Source organism: Topomyia yanbarensis, chromosome 2, assembly GCF_030247195.1.
Source record: "Topomyia yanbarensis strain Yona2022 chromosome 2, ASM3024719v1, whole genome shotgun sequence".
In the NCBI taxonomy this organism is placed as follows: domain Eukaryota; kingdom Metazoa; phylum Arthropoda; class Insecta; order Diptera; family Culicidae; genus Topomyia; species Topomyia yanbarensis.
In genome coordinates, this window is record NC_080671.1 from 91500356 (window position 1) to 91522977 (window position 22622).

General features: G+C 41.6%; 1 protein-coding gene across 4 annotated transcripts in view; it reads left to right on the plus strand.

The window, feature by feature from the left end:
• LOC131678818 (vascular endothelial growth factor receptor 1) overlaps window positions 1-22622 on the plus strand; it is a 170378-nt gene extending 147756 nt beyond the window's left edge. For 3 of the 4 annotated variants that reach the window (XM_058959165.1, XM_058959167.1, XM_058959166.1), the window contains 6 exons: window positions 5826-7053; window positions 7119-7287; window positions 7744-8000; window positions 20899-21503; window positions 21562-21718; window positions 21784-22622. In XM_058959165.1, coding sequence (XP_058815148.1) covers window positions 5826-7053; window positions 7119-7287; window positions 7744-8000; window positions 20899-21503; window positions 21562-21718; window positions 21784-22190 — 2823 coding nt within the window. In that variant the 3' untranslated portion in view covers window positions 22191-22622. The remainder of the gene's footprint in view (window positions 1-5825; window positions 7054-7118; window positions 7288-7743; window positions 8001-20898; window positions 21504-21561; window positions 21719-21783) is intronic. The other variant, XM_058959169.1, reaches the window with a different exon arrangement.

Genomic DNA, 22622 nt, shown 5'->3' on the forward strand with positions numbered 1-22622 from the left:
TGAGTTGTGTGCTGTCGTCGAAGAGCGGGGTGGTGGGACGTTCGGTCGGGCTCGTTTTTCCGTGTTGCTTCGTACTGTATGAAGTACTCCAGCGTAGGTCGCACTTTTACCTTCTACATCGTTCCTTCTATTAACAGTGTTTGAAGTATTGTAAATGTGGAAGCACTCTAGCATGGGGATGAAAAATTTGATCTGAAATTTTTATCATGCTACAAAAAGGTCACACATTATATGAAACCTTGATTTACCTAAAGAAAATCAATATTATTGTTTTTAAAACTCATAATTGGCTCAATAGTTACTTTGCAGATGTGCTAGTAATGGGACAAACCATCCAGAACTTGGTGGGGCGTTTTGTCCGGTGATGAGCTGTTGTAAAAAGTTGAGTATTTTTTTTCCTTTTTTTATTTCTCACGGTAAAGAGGGACAAGTCTGTCTTTACCACGAGGCATGTTGGTGGACTTGAGTGATTCGTAGTTATGCTGACTAAGCTCGACCTCCATCAACAGAAGACAAAAATTAAGCCCGTAAGGTATTAAACCTGTTCTAATGACTTTGCCACTTCTAGTTTTCCGATCTGTATTCTTCACATCCTTGCTCTTACTTGAGTACTATGGCTCTAAATTTTTATAACTTTCCCTACCCAGTAATCTCTAGCTAATTGAATATCGTTAAAATGTAAAAACATGAATAATTCTACATGCACACATAATTTCAAACCATTTCAAAAACTTGATATGAATTTATATATTCTAATAAGTTACTCGAAATAGTTCTACCAAATTCGACTCTTCCCAATTGATTGAAATGGTTTGAGAAAAATAGTGGGAACTTACATCGACATTACTCTTTTGAAGCTTTTACGTATATTGTTGTTTTGCGAAATACTGAAAATGTCCAACTAACTTAGTACGTTGATTTCATGAAATTATACTGTTATCAGTTATTTTCACGTTTCAAATAATTCTGGTATCCTGGGAATAGAAGTGAGGCGTTTTGCCCCGATGGGGCCTATTATACCCTTTTACCCCGCAAAGCTTATCGTGCGCGCTATTTGAAACGAACGAGTATAGAAATGCTATGCAAGATATGGTTTGATTCGTCTACACACAATGATTTGCAAAGTGGGTGGGTAAGATGGGTTTCAAAGTTCGGGTATACGTGATGCGTTTTTATCACTGAAGCATCTGATAACTTGCTTCTGTAGGTATTTATAAAGCACGGGCGGACTGAACTGGGTTCATTTGAAACACACTTAGAACTGTGTTATAAATAAATAGTATTCAACTGGAGAAAATAATTTCGAGTCAAGTAATGACCGAAGCACATGTTCAGGAGTGGTTTAGTTTTAGATTTTTTGTAGTAAGTAATAGGACTATTAAAGTAGGTACTGTCCTTGTTGTTCATTATTGTGAGATATTCATCAACATTTAGTTACAATTGTACAATATACCGAATAGTCTTGAAATGTTCTTCCGTTTGAGAGCGTTGCTGGCTGCAACCCGGAGAGTGTGTTAGTGTTAAAGTTAATGCAGTCCAAACTTGGTTTGGCTTAGCAAGCCAATGCAATATGCCTTCTGCTATATTTTTCCTTGGTGGAAAAAAAATTATATAAAAACTATTCTTTCTCCACTAAGGGGTTATATACAAAGTTGTGGCGAAAAAGTGAGTTAAGTTCGTGATTTTTTAACGCATTTTGTGCAAATTTTATTTGGAAAAGCGAAAGACAGTTCTTTGGTAGCACTACCGAAGATAGAAAAAACAAGTTGAATTTAAAAAAAAATCAATGTTGTTGGAGTGATGGCCCATCCCCCGAAGCGTGTTTTTTGGCAGAGGTTTGCGGTGAACTCTTTCCAAGGCGAACCGCTCAACTGAAATCCAAAAACTAAAAAGATTATTTAAGAAAAATGAATTATGGTATACTTGAACGGACCGGTTCCCAATAATTTTTTGACATTGAAAATGTCTTACTGCACTATCTGGGGCAGGGTGTCATTCTAAAATCTAAAATCAAACGATGTCACGTTTTTGCGTCACTATTTTGAACGCTAATAACTTTCTTATTTATGAACGGATTTCCGTCTGGTTATCACCAAACAATTCGGAATTAACTGAAATTATGTTTTATTGCTATAGTGTTTTTGTATTTCAATAGCACGCTATTGAAAAACAAGCAAAAATGAACAGATCTCGAAAACGTGAAAATTCCCATACATCAGTCAAACTATCCCCGGCAGCGCCGTCGATAGGGAGCAGCTTAGTGATTCAAACGAGCACGAAAATTTATAAATAAATGTGCCGCGTGCCTGTTTGAATTAGTTGTTGCTGTTTTGCCAGACAAGTAACATCGTGCCAATAGCGACTCGTACGACAGATTGGAGCACCCAGCACACTACGCTTCTATGAATGACGTCATCCTCGACTATTTAAAGAATGTCATTCCTTGAGCGACTTCATTCTCCCTTCGAACGTCGGGCCGTAAAGAACAGCAGTAGCAGTCATGCATGTTGACAATGCGCTGCGATGAGTGCTACATTTGATCACTGCCACCGCTGGGGGTGATCCGATGTAAATAGCGCGCGGCTGGAAGAGTTGGCAAACCTCAGTTAAAGCTGAATAATTGTTCCATTCTGCATGTTATTGTTAAATTAAAAGTCCTTTTAAAGGCTATAACAATAAAGAACAAATTGGAATATTTACAATCATTGACAGCGATAATCCAATTGCGCAGTTTATATTCGTTATTTGTAGCTTACGCGTATTGTCGCGCTTATAATAAAATCTCACATTGCGGGCGTCTGAAAGGCGCATCAAATATAGCCGCAGTTGCTCCGCAAGCAGATTTCAGTGGAGCCAATTGCGTGCTTTTCGAAAGCTTCAAGGAAAAAGCTGCCTATAAATTTATATAGGCGGCTGTCACGCGCCTATCTCAATTGAGCTTTCATATAATCGCATATCGAGCGATTATCCTGCAAGGCACAATATATCGACAATCTGAAATTTGCAACAATCTGGCATTTGTTTAAATTAAATTTAAGCTGCATAAAGTACATTTCCAGGCTGAAATTGGTGAAAACCTGTGATTTATTAAATATAATCTTTCGGAAACATAATCCAAAATTCTGCAATGTTTCAGAAAATTGGAGGATGTGGCAACACTGCTAACTAGCGAAAGCCGTACTAAAAAGAATCCGCAAATATTTTTTTGGTTATTCTGCATGAAGGCAGTCCTTCTATCAACAATGCGAAAGTGATAAAAGCCGATGTCATGTTTCAAACTATCAGTATCAGTATTTCAAATTATCTGCTGAAGGGGAAGGTTGTTTGTTTCTTTCCAATTTTAATTATTTATCCGATGTAAGTAGCGCGCGACTGGAACAGACGGCAAACCGTAGTTGCGGCTGACTGATTGTTCCATTTCGCATGTTATTTTTGTAAATTAAAAGCCCTTTTCAGGGCTATAACCAACAAAGATGAACATTGATTTCGCCGTTTATATTCGTTACGTTTTGCTTGCGCGTACATTGACAACCTGAAATTTACAACAATCAGTGATTTGTTTAATATTATCCTTCCGAAACAATACAAAAATGTACAGTTATTTAAAAGTATATTGCCATGCTGAAATTGGTGAAAACCAAATCCAAAGGTCTGCAATATTATAGAAATTGGAGGATGTGAAAAATCCGCAAATATTTTTTCGTTATTCTGCATGAAGGAAGTCCTTCCATCATCAGTGCGAAAGTGATAAAAGCCGATGTCACGTTTCTAGCTATCAGTATTTCATATTAGATGCTGAAGGGAAAGGTTGTTTCTTTTCATTTTGAAATATTTATCTGATGTAAGTAGCGTGCGGCTAGAAAAGATGGCAAACCTTTTTTGCAGCTGACTAATTGTTCCATTCTGCATGTTATTTTTGTTAAACCAAAAGCCCTTAGTTAGTTTAGTACTTTTCATTTCATAGCACGCGTGTTTGTGGATCCCACAAATAGTCCTTTTCAGGATTCCACCAATGGACCCCATATATAGAACATTTCAGAGTTAATGTTAATTAAACCACCGAATATATAAAGATGCATATGTTAAACTTTCTTCGTTTACGAATAATTTGATTTATGACCAGTTATTTTTCTATCGTGCTTGCAAACATTTAATTTGATAGCAGGTATTTAAAGATAGATGTAAGGTTTTGTTTGTGAGCATCATTAATTTATGTTCACATTTCGGGGATTTGAATAAAACTTTTTTAAAACTTGAATTTGTCAAAGTACAGATTATCAATTTTAATTTAAAAATTCAACAATTATCTCTAGTGAAGAAAAGCATGCCTATGTGTAGTTCTGAAACAGTCGATGGCATTAAGATTTTAATTTGGCCACGGATAATATTGCTTGCTCATAAAACTGGCTGCATTTTTAATGTCATCGTGGTCGTGTCTTGTACACAACCCTTAAATTTTTTTTTCTTACAAAAAACACGTTCACCAAAAAAATTGAGTTTTTCGGTATTCAAAATTTTAAACTAAAATTCATTGCAAAGATTCCATTGCATTCCAAAAATTTTTGATGAAAAAGGAACCGCACAAGTAAACGAGAATGTAAATACAAACAAATCAAAAAAAAATAAGGAAAATCGGATGAATAGTTTTTGAGATATCACGTTCACCGCAAGGATAGTGTTCAAAAAACTTCATTCCGAGATAATCGTGTTTAAAATTTTGTGTTAACTTCATGCGTGGAAGAACCAGCGCGCTGCAAACGGCTGTAATTTAAAATCTAGTGCTCCGATATGGATAAAATTTTGCACAGATATTTAGATTAGATATTTTCAAAAGTATGAACTTTCAGAATATTCAATAATTTTTTTTTCGATTTTTTGAGTTCCAACTTTGTATATAACCTCTTAAGGAAAAAAATATTTGAAATCTTCAGCGAAGCACAAAACCTGTAACTAAATTTGTATGGAATGGAGAAGTAGGCATTGTTGTTTCACATGCCCTCGACAGAACGACGTCGCGTTACGTCGATGATAGACTCCCAGCCGAATTTACGAAATGTGCTAACTGTGCCTTCGTTGCGCAGCTTTATTTCCAGCTTTGCCAGAGCCTCCAGTAGACTGGATCCGCTTATATTGGTTAGTTTGCTACTCTACTCCGCCGCCCGGGTGTTGTAGTTTTCTCTCATGAAAACTGGCCTTCACCTAATTAGCTTGTTGGTTAGTACATCCAACAACAGGGAGCAGTACGCTCCACTGTTTATCTTGGTGGTGCATAACAACGAGGTAATCCAGCTCTAAAAGGAAAGAAGCTAAAAATTGCAGGGTTTTAAGAAAAATAGTGGTTTGCTCTTAGAGGATAGCGATCAGAGTCCATTGCTGAGAAAAATGATTATAAAAATCTATATATTTTAATATAAGGTGCAATTCAGGGAATTGATATGTTTTATTAATTAAGTATCTGATATTTAAAATTTCGACGCGCATTGAAAAGACCCTAACAAGTTTTACTGGTCGTAAATAGGACAAATTTCTTATCAAATCGTGCGTGTAGTTCATACTAGTTATCAAAAAATATTGCGCCTCCTTCAAAACAGAATTAACGCATGGTAATTGATTGCCAAATTTATTCAAATTTTGCATCCCCGCTCCGCCCAAAGACCGTGTCGTCGTTGCTCATTTCGGTAGACTGCTTCCGTTGTTGTGTGGGTCGTCTCGCTCTAGCTGGTGGCGTTAATTATCATCCACTCATTTCAAGTAGCTTGCATGCACCGTTTTCTCCGCTGCTTTTGTATATACCCACTTCAGTCAAATCTTGCTATCTCTTCCAGGGATTCCGTTTGCAGGAAAGCGGCAAGAACAGGGATATCATCACCGTTGAGCAGTACAGCTTCCAGGCGGATACGGCGGGATATGTGGGCTGCTACGCTTCCAACAGTGAAGGTCAAGACTTTGTGAAAGCCGATCTGCTGATCAGCGATCTGGAGGAACCGGTCTCGATCGTACAGGAGGCACCCAAAACGGATGTCACCTTCGGAGATCGTGTGTCCATTGTGTGTGCGGCTTCGGTTTACAACTACACCAGCCAGATAGCCTTTTTCCAGAACGACATTGAGCTAACTGATGAAAGTACAAATGGAGTGTCGTTCGAGGCTTGGTACGAAACATATGCCTTCCGGAAAAGGCTGATAATCGATGACGTTGCAAAGGAACATGAAGGAGAGATCCGGTGTCAGGCAAACGTGGCCAATTCGGATCTCATCGAAAGCAAGGAAATAAGGTTGATCGTTCATGTGCCGATTCAACCGAAAATTTTGGAAGGGAGTGACACCGTCGAGCTGGAACTGGGCATGGGTGATACCAATCAGTTCCAGTGCAGCGTCGAGGGAATGCCTCAACCGACGGTGGAATGGTTAAAAGATGGCATGCCGATGGATTTCGAGAATGAAACCAGAATTCAACTAATTAACGGGACGACGGTTTTCTTCCAGTTTTTAAAGGCAGAAGATTCTGGTGAATACTCATGCCGTGTACAGAATAAGGTCGGCCATGCCGAAAAGCTGTGGAACTTACGGGTAAAAACTGTGACCATTCGAAGAACCTGGATATATTTAGTCCTCTCGCTGTTGATAGTATTATGTTTAGCCGTTATTCTAATCTCAATGTTTTACTATAAGAAAAAGAAAGAAGTGAAGGCCATGAAGGAAGCTGGCCTAGCCAACTTTGAAGAAGGAAACTTGGAACAAATGAATCCGGAAATATCGCTGGATGAACAAGCGGACTTACTGCCATACAAAAGCGAATATGAATTTCCGAAGGAAAGGCTAAAACTCGGCAAGCAGTTGGGAGCGGGTGCCTTCGGTGTGGTAATGAAGGCTACCGCTAGCGGGATAATGGTCAATGAGGACGAGACGATCGTTGCCGTGAAAATGGTGAAGAAGCAAACCGATAACGAAGTGATGCGAGCACTGATTTCGGAGCTGAAGATCATGGTACATCTGGGACAGCATCTCAATGTAGTGAATCTGCTGGGAGCAGTTACCAAAAACATTGCCAAAAGTAAGAGTATTAGCTTGTCTGGTTAGAGTCGTGATTTTAACGAGTTTTTTTTTAATTGGTTATAGGAGAACTTATGGTGATTGTAGAATATTGCCGCTTTGGAAACGTTCAGAACTTCCTGCTCAAACATCGACCCTACTTTATCGACCAGATCAACTCGGACACGGGTGAAATTGATCCCAGTATCGAGAAGAACCAATTCCGGTGGTCCAAAGCTGGCTACATGTACAACAGGTAGGGTTTCATAAATTACTTAAATTAACTTTGTGAATGCTATTTTCTAACAATTATTTTTAACAAATGGTAATCGATTGCATTGGTAATTTTAGAAAAGTATGCTAATTACGACAATCGAAAACTGTAGCCAATATTTGTAATACCACTAAAATAATGTACTCATGTTTCTATTTTCATACCGATCGATTGCCTGCTCTTTTGGGATGACCAAACAACATAATCAAACTACGGTTGCAAACCATCCTAACCATTCTATCTTCGATCTATCTCTTTTATCCATTTGTTCGCATTCCTTTCCTGGAACCATCCTCGTGTAAACGTGTGCTAACCACTTTTGTGCGCTGCCAAACTACCAAACTGGTGTGTGTTTGTGTGATTCCACTACTGCTAAAATCATTGGTGCTGGGCTATGTGTATTGTACTTGTTTTTTGTCGTTTGGACACACTCCACAGTCAGGGCTTGAAATATGTTAATCTTTCGTTTTCTACACACAACGTGAACAATCACAACAACAACAACAACAATACTCACCAACCTACGAACAACTATCCGATTTACTGCAACAACGTCAACAGCAACAATTCGGCAAACTACACCAACCCGAAGAATCATCTCAATTCGAAGGGGTACGTCAGGCATTCCGGAATCCAAAACATGGCCATGGTGGACAGCTGCAACACGGAAGCCACTGTGATGACGTCGATCGAAGGTGAGTAGAATACATCTAGCTTAGGGTTCGCAGTACCGACCCTTTTTGGCGAGAACCGGTACTACGGTACTGAAGCCTTCAGTGCCGGTAGTACCGGTAAAGTACCGGTACTCGAATATTTTTTTTTAAAATTCGGAAAAAGCTTCAAACTGAAATTGAATGCTCAAACTGATGATCTTATTCTCAGATGATTGATTTTTGCTGATCAAAAAACATGTTTATTGTTTTTAATTGCTTCGGAATGGCAAGACTCATTTCACAGAAGATATATTTCGTATGGGGCACCTTCTTTTATTTCGCAATCTAGGCCACTTTGAAATCAATAACTGCTAAGTGGTGCGACTTTCGTCGACTTCAACAGATGGTAAATGTATGAAACCCTATTAACAACAGTAAATCAAAGCGAGAATGGCAGTAAATCCGAGCAGGTTAATCGCATTTCCTCTCTTGCTTTTCTGAGAATTGGTTTCGACCTTTATGTCGTTTGCCTACTATTCGCTAATGCATATCAAGGCTGCTTGCTTTCCTGTAAACTATGGAGTTTTGCTGAATTTTCCGATCGCCAATATTTACAAATTGCCCCTTTTGAAGCAGTTCACCAAGTCTAGAACTGTTAGCTACTAAATCGCTGTTCGTTCTTTTATAGATAAAGGTTTAAGAGCAAACCAAATACAGACATGACTTAGACCATAGTCTTATTACGCGCCACCCGGTGAATAATGGAAACCAATCAGAATGTCGCTAATAAAACTTTAACTTCTAGAATTATTATGATGATGGCCTCACCTCATTCCCACACAAAGGTGTTATCTCAACGATTTATCTAGAAGGCAAATTAATATAATTAAACGTTATCTTGCAGACCGATATTTTGAAACAGATCCCCCTGCAGAGTTAACATATTTGTCATAAAAAATTGTATAGTACCGAAAATACCGGTACTGGCTTTTGTTCAGTACCGGTATTACGGTACCAAAAATGGGTCGGTATTCCCGGGATTTTCGGTACCGGTATTACCGGTACCACAACCCTAACTAGCTCGACAAGGGGGTTCCGTGTCTAAAATTCGGGAGAAGAATCAAAAGTGTAAGATTTCGAACGCTTATAACTTTTGGTGTACTGAATAAAAATACTCAATTTTTGCATTATATTGTTTGCAAAATGCTCACCAATTCTGTAACGAATTCTAAAGTATAAATTAATCACAAAAAGACTGATTTTCAATAAATCTTTCAAAGATGGCGCGAAAAAGTTGAAAACATTCAGCCTATCACAAACAGAGTACAACCGACAACCACAATCTCGAAAGGTTATAAACAGGAGATGGGCGTGATTGGCAAGTCCGGGAATCGAAATAAAGTTAAGATTTTTTTACATTTTAACGACATTCAATTAGCTATAGATTACTGGGTAGGGAGAGTTATGAAAATTAGAGCCATAGTACAGGCTTAATATCTGACGGGCTTAACTTTTGTCTTCTGCTGATGAGGGTCGAGCTTAGGCGGCATAACTACGAATCAACCGAGTTCACCAGCACGTCTCCTGGCATAGACAGACTTTTCTTTTGTTGGTTCTTTCGGTAAAGATGGACAAGTCTGTCTATGCCAGGAGACATGCTGGTGAATTCGGGGGATACGTAGTTATGCTGCCTAAGCTCGACCCTCCTCAGCTGAAGACAAAAGTTAGCCCGTAAGATATTAAGCCTGTTCTAATGACCCTGCCACTTCTAGTTTTCCGATCTATATACTTCACATCCTTGCTCTCACTTGAGTACTATGGCTCTAATTTTCATAACTTTCCCTACCCAGTAATCTCTAGCTAACTGAATGTCGTTAAAATGTGAAAAAGAAAATGTGACTAATACTACGTTCACACTACGAGTTAAAACGTGTTTTAACGCTATCGTGATGACATTTTTCTTATGGCTAATTATTATAATGTGTTTTAACTCTGCCGTGTGAACATAGTATAACATAGTCGAAATAAAAAAAGGAAAAAAGTTAAGCATTTTGCTAACCTTAACAATAAAGCGGATGATCCTAAAATTATAACCTCTATACTCGAAATAAAAAAGGTATATGTTATTAGGGTGTATGAGGAGAGGGTATGTTGAACATTCTTCGTAAGTTTGTCGTAAAGCAAAATACCACAGTTCCACACTACTGTTAAGTTCGTTATTTTCGGAATATCCACACCAAATCCTGCAAGTACTTCAACCCTTTCAACATTGGGCTAATGTGCATAGTGTTTTCGTTTGTGCTATGTTTGGAGTATTTAATTCAGGTGAAAAAATGTACAAAAACCAACATCTCAGAACGGGTTTGGCTGCCAGCCGACCCGCTAAAACAACTGTTCTCGTTCATAACCTGATTTCTCTCCGGCACTACCTTACTACATTACTTTGGGGAGAGGTTTTTTATGTGCATAGCACACACTCTAATCCAACTACTAAATATTTAGTTCCTTCCCTAGGGTTAGAGCCCAACTCCTCGACACACCACCAGTTCTCGACCATCCACACAAACTGGCAGTTTCCGCATTGTATTCGGAAAGCTAACTGTGTGTTGAGACTTACTGCTCATCCTCTACGAAGACAATCTGGGCGGCATACTTCAGATTGTCTAGTTTACCGAGCCCTTCGGCTCCCTTGTGCCATTCAGCACCACGACTCGGCTCCCTTGTGCCATTCAGCAACCACTTACTCGTTGAACTCTCGATATGTTCGCGAACTACTCGGTCTAGTCCCCGACTATGGACCTAGCCTACTCCGATGGAGAATTCCCCGGCGAGAGAAGTTCTCCTGAAAACTAGCCAACCAACCAGATGTCGAGGTCAGTTTGGCGTTTCAGGTGGAGAAGAGCGTCCGGTTCACTGGTGCCCCGACGACCCGCGACTGGTGGTGTCTCAGCCTAGTCCCTAGCGGTGAATCTAGCTTACGCCAACGTAGAGTTCTCCGGCGAAGAAAGTTCTCCCGATACCGATTCTTCTTTGGTTTAAGCATCATCTACTTCTTGACCCCTTTGGCTCCCTGTCCGGTTCCATTTAGCATCGCAACTCCTTTGAGCCCTTTAGTTCCCTTTTCATTCCATTTTGCCCCACTTCCCCGATAAACCATTCAAATCCCGACTTTACTAAAATCTTGTTTGCGAACTACTCGGTCTAGTCCCCGAAGATGGACTTAGCCTAATCCGACGGAGAATTCCCCGGCGAGAGAAGTTTTCCCAAAACCGAGCCAACCAGCCAGATGTGGAGGTCAGTTCGGCGATTCCAGTGAAACAGGGCGCCCGGTTCAATCGTGCCCCGACGACCCGCGACGGATGCTGTCCCGTCACGGTCTATTCAGTCTAGTCCTCGACGTTGGATTTAGCCTACTCACAAGCTACCCGGTAGAAAGTTGAGGTCGGTCCGACGATTCCGGTGAAGCTTGACGTCCGGTTCACTAGCACTCCGACGACCGTAACCCGGTGCTACGTCTCGTACTACTCAACTGGTACCCGGCAGTGAACTTAGTCTACACCGACGGAGAGTTCCCTGGTGACGGAATTTCTCCCGAAACCCGATTTGTAGTTTCACGGCGACTTACTAGCCGATGACACTACTTTGTTGGTCCATTCGCCACTTTCTGTGCAGCTCGGAGAGTTTACTCGTAGTCACTCTGTTGACGAGCATCCCAGATATGCTCGTCGTGGCACATCTCTTCGACGATATTGTCAACTGTTACACCAGGCATACCTCTTCGAACTTCTTCGAACCTAGGGCATTTGAAGACCACGTGTTCCGCGATCTCTTGCACGTTCACACACTCCGGGCAAAAAGTTGACGAAGCATGTCCAAACCGATGCAGGTACCTCCGGAAGCATCCGTGCCTGAACAAAAGCTGCGCCAAATGGAAGTTCACCTCTCCATGCTACCTATGCACCCAAGCCGACACATTTGGGATGAGTTGGTAGGTCCACCTTCCTTTCTTCGCGTTGTCCCACTCTTGCTGCCACTTTGCCAACGAGTGCGCTAAGACCAGTCTCCTTGCATTTCGTGAATAGCTCCGCTGGTAGCATTGCACGTCCTCAATCAGAGCAATGCAGATGGGAATTATCGCGGCAATTACGCATGCTGCGTCCGACGATATCGTTCTGTACGGCATAGCGACATGGACAGCCATTAGGCGAAACGTGCTTGTCAACTTCGTCCGGTTCCGCTTTGAGTTCAGCGCAGCAGCCCAGGCCGGTACGCCATACTTCAGTATTGAGGAGAGGCCAGGAGACGTCTCGTGTTGCATCGTGCTCCTCTGGTATTCGGCATTATCCTTGCCAATGCGTTTTTTGTAAGCTGTAGAACCTTGATTTCCACTGCAACCATTTAGAGGAATATTGTGGTATGACTCAATTTGATGTTATGCGCCTCAGCTTTCCCATCATAATTGAGATACGAAGGACCTTGTCTAATTTTGCATATTATCCCAGTTAGGATCAACTCGTTTAATGAATCTGATTACCATACTAGGATTTGATTGCCAAATCTCAGAGGGCTGTAGGAACCCTTTTCCAAGAATTGAATATCTGTAACTAACAAGAGCGCTGCAATCACAAAGTAGATGCTCCGCTGTCTCATTCTTAAATTGACAGAAACGACAACTCGGACTTTGAATTTTTCCCATTTTATGTAGATGATATTGCCAATGCGTTAGTTGTCGACATGACTGTTGTAATTTAACCGATCGTCGACCATCACACCCAAGTGCTTCAGCGCACGCATCGATGGGATGGAATGTCCCCCGACGGTGATCTCGATACGCTGGATACGGTTGCTACTAGTACTACCTCGGTATTGTGGTGAGCCAGCTGCAACTTGACGTCAGCCATCCAGGTTTCCACGATGCCTATTGTCTCTTTCGTCAACATCTCACCTTCCTCAAGGGTCTCGCCGGTTATCGTTAGGACAAAATCATCTGCAAAGTCGAATATCTCAACTCTACTGGACAGTTCCAGTGTTAACGCTGTTGTATATTATATTCCAGAGCGTTGAGCCAAGTATGGAGCTCTGAGGTACTCCCGCATGTAAATGGCCTCTAATCGACCTCTGCCCCATTTTTCGTCTCGTAGACCAGTACTCGGTTCTGACAGTAACTTTTCAGAACCTTGTACAAATAGTCCGGAACCCACATTCTGTGCAGCGCTTTGGCATTCTTCACGTCGATCGTATGACCCTTTTTTGAATTAGGCCATCCAACAAATTCGGAGGCATTTCTTTTCTATCCAGATCATCCCGATCATACAGTCCACTATGTTCAGTCGTAATTTATTCGCATTATTCTCTCATGTCTGGAACCGATTATGCTGAACAGTACTGCGCGAATCTGTGGTGTCCAACATATAATATAATGGTTGGGGCTGACATTCAGATCTCGGAAGAGACCTGGATGTCAATGACATCGGAGAAATGTAGATCATCTATGAAAACAAGGTTGATTTGTTCCGAATATTGAGTATTAAGCTCAGACTCGTGGAAGTTGAGTGAAGTCTTGGAAGTTGAGATTGATAACCTCACGTGCTGCGAAAGCAGCATATTTTTAGTGATCGAATCGGTGACCTCGTTCGATGACTTAGCCATCGAAGGATACGATCATTTAGCAGTCAACTGCTTCAAAAATGTATGCGCTATAGGGAGAAATCCTTTCAGAAGGCTTTTAAGAGATTCAGTAACATGGGAAGCTTTGAAGAATTAACTCCAGGATGTCATAAATTTTCAATAGTCCATTGCTGGACTGAGTGTCTGATTGAAAAAAGAGGATACTTGGGGTTTTCGGTGTCCCTGGAAGTAGTGGGTACTGCTTGTTAGAATTCAAATTTCCAACTTCAGGGGCCAATTGCTTCGGGGTAAAGACAGCACTTCCTTTGGATTTATTAGATGTTTTTGGTACATTCTCAGAGGACACCTTAGGACACTTACGAGGTAGTCTAGGGGTGGAAAGATTTCTCTTCTTCTTGGATTCCCCCGGGTTAACAAAAGACGTTCTCTCTTGTGGATCATCAGATTCTTGCTCAATACGAGCCAAAAGAGCAAAGGAATTGTCAAAAAGACAGATAACGAAGCATTCTTTAGTATTTCTGCATAAGAGCGCTTGATTTTGTAACGGATTACTTGCGCACACAACAGTCGACAACTTAAGCGCCACTCCCGTTAGGAGGGCTGCCGACGCATGACGATAGTCCGGCCAGAGACTCTATCTACAAGGCGGGTATGTTAAAGTGGCTCAAACACCGTTCTTACTCAGCTAATCCACCAACGAGACCCCAAAAAATAACCAAAACGAATAAATTCGTTGAAAAATTCTTTCGCTTAAAAATCTAGCAATAAAATGGTTAAACGCACTAACCGCGCTCACTTTAATCGAGATGGTGTTCAACCTTCAGGGAGATAGAGAGACACTACGGGGCTGTAGATCATTGCTATATTGCTGTGGATGCATTTTCTAGTCCCGGGACGCTTAGATCTAGATACAATTTTGTTTGGTCTCCCTTAACTTTTAGTCTAAACCTGCACAACACCGACTATATAAGATGCCGTTTGATGACGGTCGTATCCTTCCCTCGCTGACGATGCAATCTCAGTCGTACTTACTGCTCGCTGAGTGGCAACCCCATACTATAACAAGTCTTCGCACGTCAGACCCAGCTCGGCGATCACCCCATCCATTACCACTTCATTTGCAGGTACATATACCCTAAACTGCTGCATATGTCGCTTACAGCAAGCAAACTAAATGTTTAACTGTTCAAGGCTTTTCAAGAAAAATTTAATTAAAGGGTATTACGATCAAAAATTGCTCCAACAAGCATGGGTGTAAATCGGTCAAATATCGATTTCGATATATTTCTTTGCAACCTTCGATAGCTTATTGTGTTTCAAAATCTCGGACACCTTTCCTCTTCAGGTCGACGTATAATATTCCTGTCCCTAAAGCTGTTTAAAGTTTACCTTGACGTAGGTTTCGCTATCCTGCACCACGCTATTAAACTTCGTCAGCATCTTCATGTACGTTTCCGCGATCGTTCTCTGGCCGTCTTGTTTTGATTATCGTGACGATATGGAGACACCACCTTCTTGTGAGTCGACAGTCTGGCTCGTTTTTTAGCTCGATGCAAGGTTGTAGACGACACTCCCAGCTTGCTTGTCATATCACGGATGGAGAGGTTGGAGTTTCTCTTGAAATAGCTGGCCACTCTTTTCGTCGATTTTGCGTCCCTAGGCTTTCAATTTCCGATTTTGATGAGAGTAGTTCAGGGGCCCTATTCGCACAGTCACGTCACTTAGTGAATAGAAGGAAATTTTCTTCTAGTCACTAGGTGACGTGACTGTGAGAATAGGGCCCCAGATTTTCGCGATGCACGAGAAACATTTTACTCCATTGTTCGTCATGCTTCGTTGCCATTTTCATAACTGAAGAACAAATATCAACATCAAACAGTAGGCAGATCCTTAACATCTTTAAAACGAGAAGTGTGCAGGTTTTTTTAACGTAGGTTGAAAAATAAAATGTGTCAAGTTACAGTTGACCAATTTTTGATCGTAATGTCGGAAGAATATACACAGTGTATAAAGGACATGTCTACTTTCTAGAAGGTAACCTATTAAACTGAAATTTATTTCTCCATATACATGTGTTTGCTATAAGCTACACTGAAACAAAATGTTATCTTTAACTTCTTTCGTTGTTAGCAAGTCCTACCATTCCTCCTCAACGTATATAAGTTTCCTTCACACCGAATAAGTCGCGATGCTGTTACAGCTTAAGCATCTCGAATGGTTTTTTCATGATGTCCGCAATCATATGGTCCGTTGACAGATAGCGAAAATCTATGATTTCACGTTGATGTAGGTGCTTTGTGAACGCATGCTTGGTGTCTAAGTGTTTGGATCGACGCTCGATACGATCCAACTTTGCCATTCTAATACAGGACTAATTGTCTTCCCACACGACAATGGGATACGAATTCTGACGCAATTCTGCTTTCGAGTGGCCCAGCTTACTACTCCGCCGACGAATTTGATGATCTGTTCAAAAATTGATTTTTGGTCTTTCGCATTTCCTGTCCAATCTGCATCAACGAAGCACTCGAGTACCCTACCCTTGTAACAATTCAGGTTTTATGATACTCTTGAAGTCTCTATTAAAACTTAGATTGCACTTGTAGGTTGCTATAAAACTTAAATTGGTAGTTGGATAGTCACCTCACCCAGGTGTAGGCGGCGTCCCTGGGTCCCCTTGAGGTACCTCAACATGCGTTTAGCTTCTGTCCAACCAAGGTGGGTCGGGTTCGGGACCTACCGACACAGCGGCGAAGTTCCGACGGAGATGTCCGGCCTGGTGATTACGGTGACGTATAACAAATTACCTATCAGCAAACTATATGACGTGTTTGTTGGTAGATCTGTCTTCTCCTTTTGTTTAATATAGGCTGGATCGAGAGGGATCTTTGAGGGTATTGCGTATTCGTGTCCGAAATGCCAGATCAACTTGTCGAAGTAACTTCCCTGATTCATGCTGTAGTGACCATCTAGTTTTTCTATATAAATCCCGAGCAATAGAGTGCCAGTGTTGATAGCTTGAAGTGTACTCCAATGCCAATGTCTTCGAAATCCATTTTCGTGTGACAGAAAATAACTATGTCATCTACCTAAATCAGGATGCAGAATAGTCCACTCTTGTTCTTCTTTACGTACAGGCACGAATCCACTTTCCCTGGATGAAAACCCATTTCTTTGAAGATGGTGTCGATTTTGGCGTTCCCAACTCGTGCGGACTGTTTCAAGCCGTAGAGGCTGCGCTTCATGTTGCATACCAAATTGGTATCTAACCTAAACCAAGAAGGCCGCTGCATAAATATGTCTTCGTCAAGGTTCGGGTATAGGTAGGAACCCCTGATGTCCAGGTGTTTTGCTATCATACCGTCTCTACTCGCGATCGTCAGCGGCTTCCGCCGAGTTGTTTGCTAGGCTACTGGTGCCGTATTGCTCTGAGAATCTTCGTGCAACCTGGCTTTGTATCGCACGACTTGACCGTTTCTGTTTGTAGGGTCGTCCGCTTTCTGTTTGAAGGGTTACTTAGAGCTCACCGTTTTTTTCCTAGCGGCAATTGCACCAGTCTAGTTCTCTGCCAGTGAGTCAAGCTCCTCCTTCATGGCTACCTGCCAGGCCCATCGTAAGAGCGTGGCTCATTGAAGTAATGATTCCTTCCATCGAATCGCATCGACGGTATTCCCTTGGCTCGTCCAGATCTTCTCGCTACACAATCAAGAGCGTCAGATTCGCTAGTGTCGTCAAAACCATGTGTTGCCTCGCTGTTACTGAGACCAGAGCTGCAAATTTTCAACAGTTTGTTTTGAACTTGAAAGAGGAAAAATTCTCAAATCATGCCCTACTATATTCAATTCGCAGTTGTTCGTTTCCATTATTCATTCAAACAGCCGACCTGCTCAATCATTTTCCATTCATTTTCAATTTCATTGGCCCTGTGAATATCTCTTTACTGGGGTATTGACTAGGTTTTTCAAGCAAAACTACTCTGAACATAGTTCTTACTGTTCATGTAAACTTGAAAACGCAAAACATGACATTTAACCTAAACTGGCCTCTACAGAGCAGATGACAGCTTTGGTTGGTGAATGAAAAAGCATCAATTTGAAATGAAGACGTACGATTGAGTTATGAAAATCCCGCCAACTTGAAAGTGAATGATTGAGGGAGGCTTTGAATTTGAATCATGGTTGGGTTTGATTGAACTGAAAGTTGGCATTTGAAAATGAAAATTTGCACCACTGACTGAGACCCTCAAAGTCCGCATCCTCGGACTGCGCAGAACGAAATGTTTCATCTACTTGAGATTCCGGTTTATCGCGGACGTCGTTTCTGTTTGTTGCGCACTCGGATTATTCTAGCGCTCGTTTTTCGCAGTCGCTTTTCATTAGAACCTAAACGAATATTATTGTCTCTTCTTTGTTGGGGACAATATCCGATTTATTGTTATATCCGAAATCCCTGGTTCGTGTTTTCGGCGTCTCTTCAAAGAATAGCGCGTCGCTACTAACGATCACCTGCTTCGTTGTTTTGTCCAAAATACGACAAGCTTTGTGCTACGACGAGTAGTCAACAAAGATGATTTCTTTAGCAGTAGCTGAGAGCTTCTTTCTCTTCAAGTTTTCCACGGTTGGTTTAGTACCACAATTCGTACGGTGACGATTTCACCGATTTTGTCGTAAGAATATTGTGGAGATACACAACTGTGTTCAATGACAAGAGAAGATGAGATGAGAAACATGAAAAGTATTAGTTTGTAACTTTTCTTCAGGCAATAAAATTTTTGGATGAACTAAACTTTTTGAATCATTAATATGAGCATAACAAATCAAAAGACTCTAAGGAAGTGAACAACTAAAATGGCGAGTAAAATGTTTCATTCGCTTGAGTGAATTTAATCTAATTGATTTCAAAAATAACATGGATTGAGATTAAAACTAAGGACATTTGAAGTAAAATTAAGGACGCTTTCCCAAATCATCGAAATTATGGACATGTCCTTTAAAATAAGGACGGTTGGTAACCCTAATAATATATCCGCAGTTGCTTCGCAAGCAGATTTCAGTGGAGCTTTATTTTTCTGCCAGCTGTGTGTTTTTCGAAAGCTTCAAGGAAAAAGCTGCCTATAAATTTATATAGGCGGCTGTCACGCGCCTATCTCAATTGAGCTTTCATATAATCGCATATCGAGCGATTATCCTGCAAGGCACAATAGCATCGATCAGAAGGCGACGAACCATCTCAACGAAGTAACGGTTCTTGCGCTCCGCTATGCCGTTTTGTTGTGGACTATACATATCCCGCCGTAAATTGGGCTTGTATTCCTTCTTACTTATAAAACCTTCTTACTTATATTTCCTCCGGTTTACTCTCCTCCTTAATCGGAGCGCACGATTTAAAGCTTCTGGCCAAATCTGGATAAACATGTGAAAAGAACACATCGCAAATGAATGCCTCTCTGTGTTTACTTTCTCTTTCGATTATTACGGCGTCATCATAAAACTTTCCAATATTGTTTCAATAAATATCGAAAGACTCTGATTTCGTCTAGCATATTATGCTAAAAGTTAAGGAGCAAACGTTAAAGCGGCCTAGTTATTGACGGAAGAGAAAGTAAACACAGGCTCTCATTTGCGATATGCCCTTTTCACATGTTTATCCAGAAATGTATTTTTCATTAGTGCCACATATTCATTGATCTTGGCGGCCACCATTTTAATTTGTGTTTCAGTAAGTAGAGCATATACAGTAACGGGAACGGTCATGAAGTAACGATACCTGCTTACGAATGCTACTTCGTCCGGACCGCAGACCAGGGTTACCATATTCACAGATTTTTCTGTAATATGACAGATTTTTTTTCACAATTTTTGATCACAGATTCTTTTTTACAGATGACAGATTAACGTTTTGATGAAAATTTCACAGATTTTCACAGATTTTTGGAAATATTGATTTTTCACAGATTTTTTGGAAATTTATCACGGATTTTCACAGATTTTTTTCCTGTTTTAGTCATCACAGATGGTAAAAAGATTTTTGTGACTGAAACACAGATTTTAATGTGGCATCCCTGCCGCAGACGTCGGTGTGAACCAGGCTCATTGTCGCCTTCGTAATCGTTGATCATTCTTTCGGGAATGTAGCTCGCGAACTCTTTCCTTCCAGGCAACACTCGCACGGTTTGGTCCCGCAATCTGAAACTTTTAAACCGTTCACTATCATTTTCTTTTCCATCCGGCTAATTGCAGCCGGGTCCCGATGTCCGAACCTTATGTGCCATATGCGCTTGCAGACTTTATTGTGTTGGCCGCTGGCCATCAAAACAACCTACTCAGGTTGCTTCAATATGTTCATATAACCCTTGCTTCAGCACTGCCCTGGCAACTGTCATTTCTCTAAAGATTATTTTCTTGTTTGTCGATTCTCGCCATAACGCTCAATCGTGCCACACTCCTGGCCTTCAACTTTTGCTAATTTTCCTACGGCCATTTTGACGCTTTTCAAGTCACAACTTTTGAGTTGTGCAAAAAAGCACCGGGCGGCGACTGTGTGACTCGTCGCACCAGAGTCAACAACCCACAGTTTTGTGCTGTAAGAGCTCGTGCACGTATTAGCAAGGAAAGCGAATGAAACTATATCTTCCTTTTTCTTTTGCTGTAGTGGTTTTCCCTTCGGCCGGAGGTCACTCCAAATTTCGGACAAGCTGCCGACATTGGTCCTACTTATGACTCTCTTTTTTACAATTTCAACATATCAGCGGTTTCTTCTTATTGAGGCAAGCATGCACCGTTTTTACCTTTAACGCCGACTTGTTGCCGAATGACCCGTAACGCTCTGCCACTTTGTCTAGTAGTTCCAACGTGAGATCCGCATCAGAGCGACTCTCTAGTTCAGTTGTTAGTGTGTCGTAAGAAGATGACAGGATTCTCAGAATCATCGCGACCCTGAGGTTTTCTGCTAAATCCTGCCCGGCAATAGACAACCTTTTGAATAATTCCTTCATGGCGAATAGATGTCCTGCTATGTCCACGCAATCCGCGAAACGCTTGTCGCAGATTTGCTTCAACAGCGATACTTTGGAGGTTATAGTTTTCTCCTGGTGGTGGTTTTTGAGAGAGTCCCACCTCCACGTGGTCTTTGCTGTTCTAGTCACACGGATCAACCCGTGCGGGTTGTCGTCAATCAAAAGGTCGAATGTTGCTCTTGCCTCCGCCACGTTCCAGATTTCAACAGTTTCCTGCTCTGCAAACAAATTCGATAAAGTTAAATTCATTTTTGATAATATACACTTACACTTTTCAACAAAATTAACAAATTGCAGGTGAAGAACTAAACACCAACAACACGGTCAACTCGAACGAACCGCTGTGGCGCTCCAACTATGGTATGGACTACAAAGGTCCTGCCCGATCGGTAACCACCACCGATCTGGTTTGCTGGGCTTCCCAGGTGGCCTCCGGTATGGAATACCTAGCGTCCCGGAAGGTCCTACACGGCGATCTAGCCGCACGTAACATTCTCCTGTGCGATGACAATGTTGTCAAGATCTGCGACTTTGGGCTTGCCCGGTCAATGTACAAGAGCGACAACTACAAGAAGAAGGGCGAAGCTCCCCTGCCGTTCAAGTGGCTGGCCCTGGAGTGTATCAGTGATAATATCTTCGGAACGTACTCAGATGTGTGGGCCTACGGTATTGTACTGTGGGAGCTGTTTTCATTAGCTAAGGTCCCCTATCCGGGAATGGAAGCCAACCAGGAACTGTACAACAAACTACGAGATGGTTATCGGATGGATAAGCCACAGTATGCCAATCAGGACATATATGATATTATGTTAAACTGCTGGAATGTTAAACCAGACACTAGACCCAGTTTCAAAGATCTGAAAAGCCGGTTCAACGCAATGCTGCCGGAGGAGCTGAGGGATGTGAGTATAATTTTCCGTTGCATTTGTTAACTTACTTCAGCGTTTTATAAATTTACAGCACTACATCGATCTCAACGAGCCATATTTAGCGATGAATGCCGAAAAAGAGCAACGAGGTGATCCAGACTATCTCGCAAGTCTTGGCCCGCCGGAAGAACAGGCGCCATCGGCGCCTCCAAATTACGTCAACGGAATCATACTACCGTTACCACCCAGTACGACAATTTGTAAACCTTCTTTCACAAGTAACCAACTAACTATCCTCTTTCAATTTTCACAGTTTCCGACAAGCCAGACTATCTGAAAATGTCAACCACCAAGTCCGACTCTGAGGAAAGCCAGTTTGATTTTGCCTCCTTCAACAACAGCCAACCGTCGCCAACGTTGAAGAACAATCTGGACACCAGTCCCCAGCAGGGCAGTAAACGTCACAAGAAAAAGGGAATTCCCGAGGAAATCCCGATGCTGCACAATCACGGCAAAGGTTTCAATTCCGATTCGGAAACGGAAGCGACCAGCCCCGTGCCCACGGTACGCACATCGAAAATCCAGCAGCCCGAACACGAGTACACAAACCTTAAACGACTAGATCGGACAGCCGACGACAAACCACAAACGACGAATGACGCGTTCAGCAATCCCGGCTACGTGATGGTGAAAACGGTCAACGAGAAGAGATTAAACTGAATATCCTGACGACGGTTGATAGTGTAGGAGCAACCTGGGGCCGCACAAGCCAACCTCAAACTTACTTACTTGTTAGCACACTGCAACCGATTGAGGCAATCGGTTGCTGGTCGACCTCCTCGAGTTTTATTATAGAGAGTTATTTTCGACTGAGAAACAAAAACTGTATCATTTTAGGAAAACCTATTCATTTGAATGTGAATCGGATGTTGTATGTACGTACGCTTCTGTGAGTAGAGCTAGTGGAGATGATTTATTTACTGCTAGTGAAGTGAAGCGAGAGCTTTCCACGTTATGCAAAAACGTAGCACTCTTATAGGAAATGCTTTTTTGGAAAAAGTTGCCTTAAATGTTTTTACATGAAATACGATTATCTTTCTTATTTTAACGATGCACGTAAATTATTGAAATATAATTTAGCTGGAAAATGAA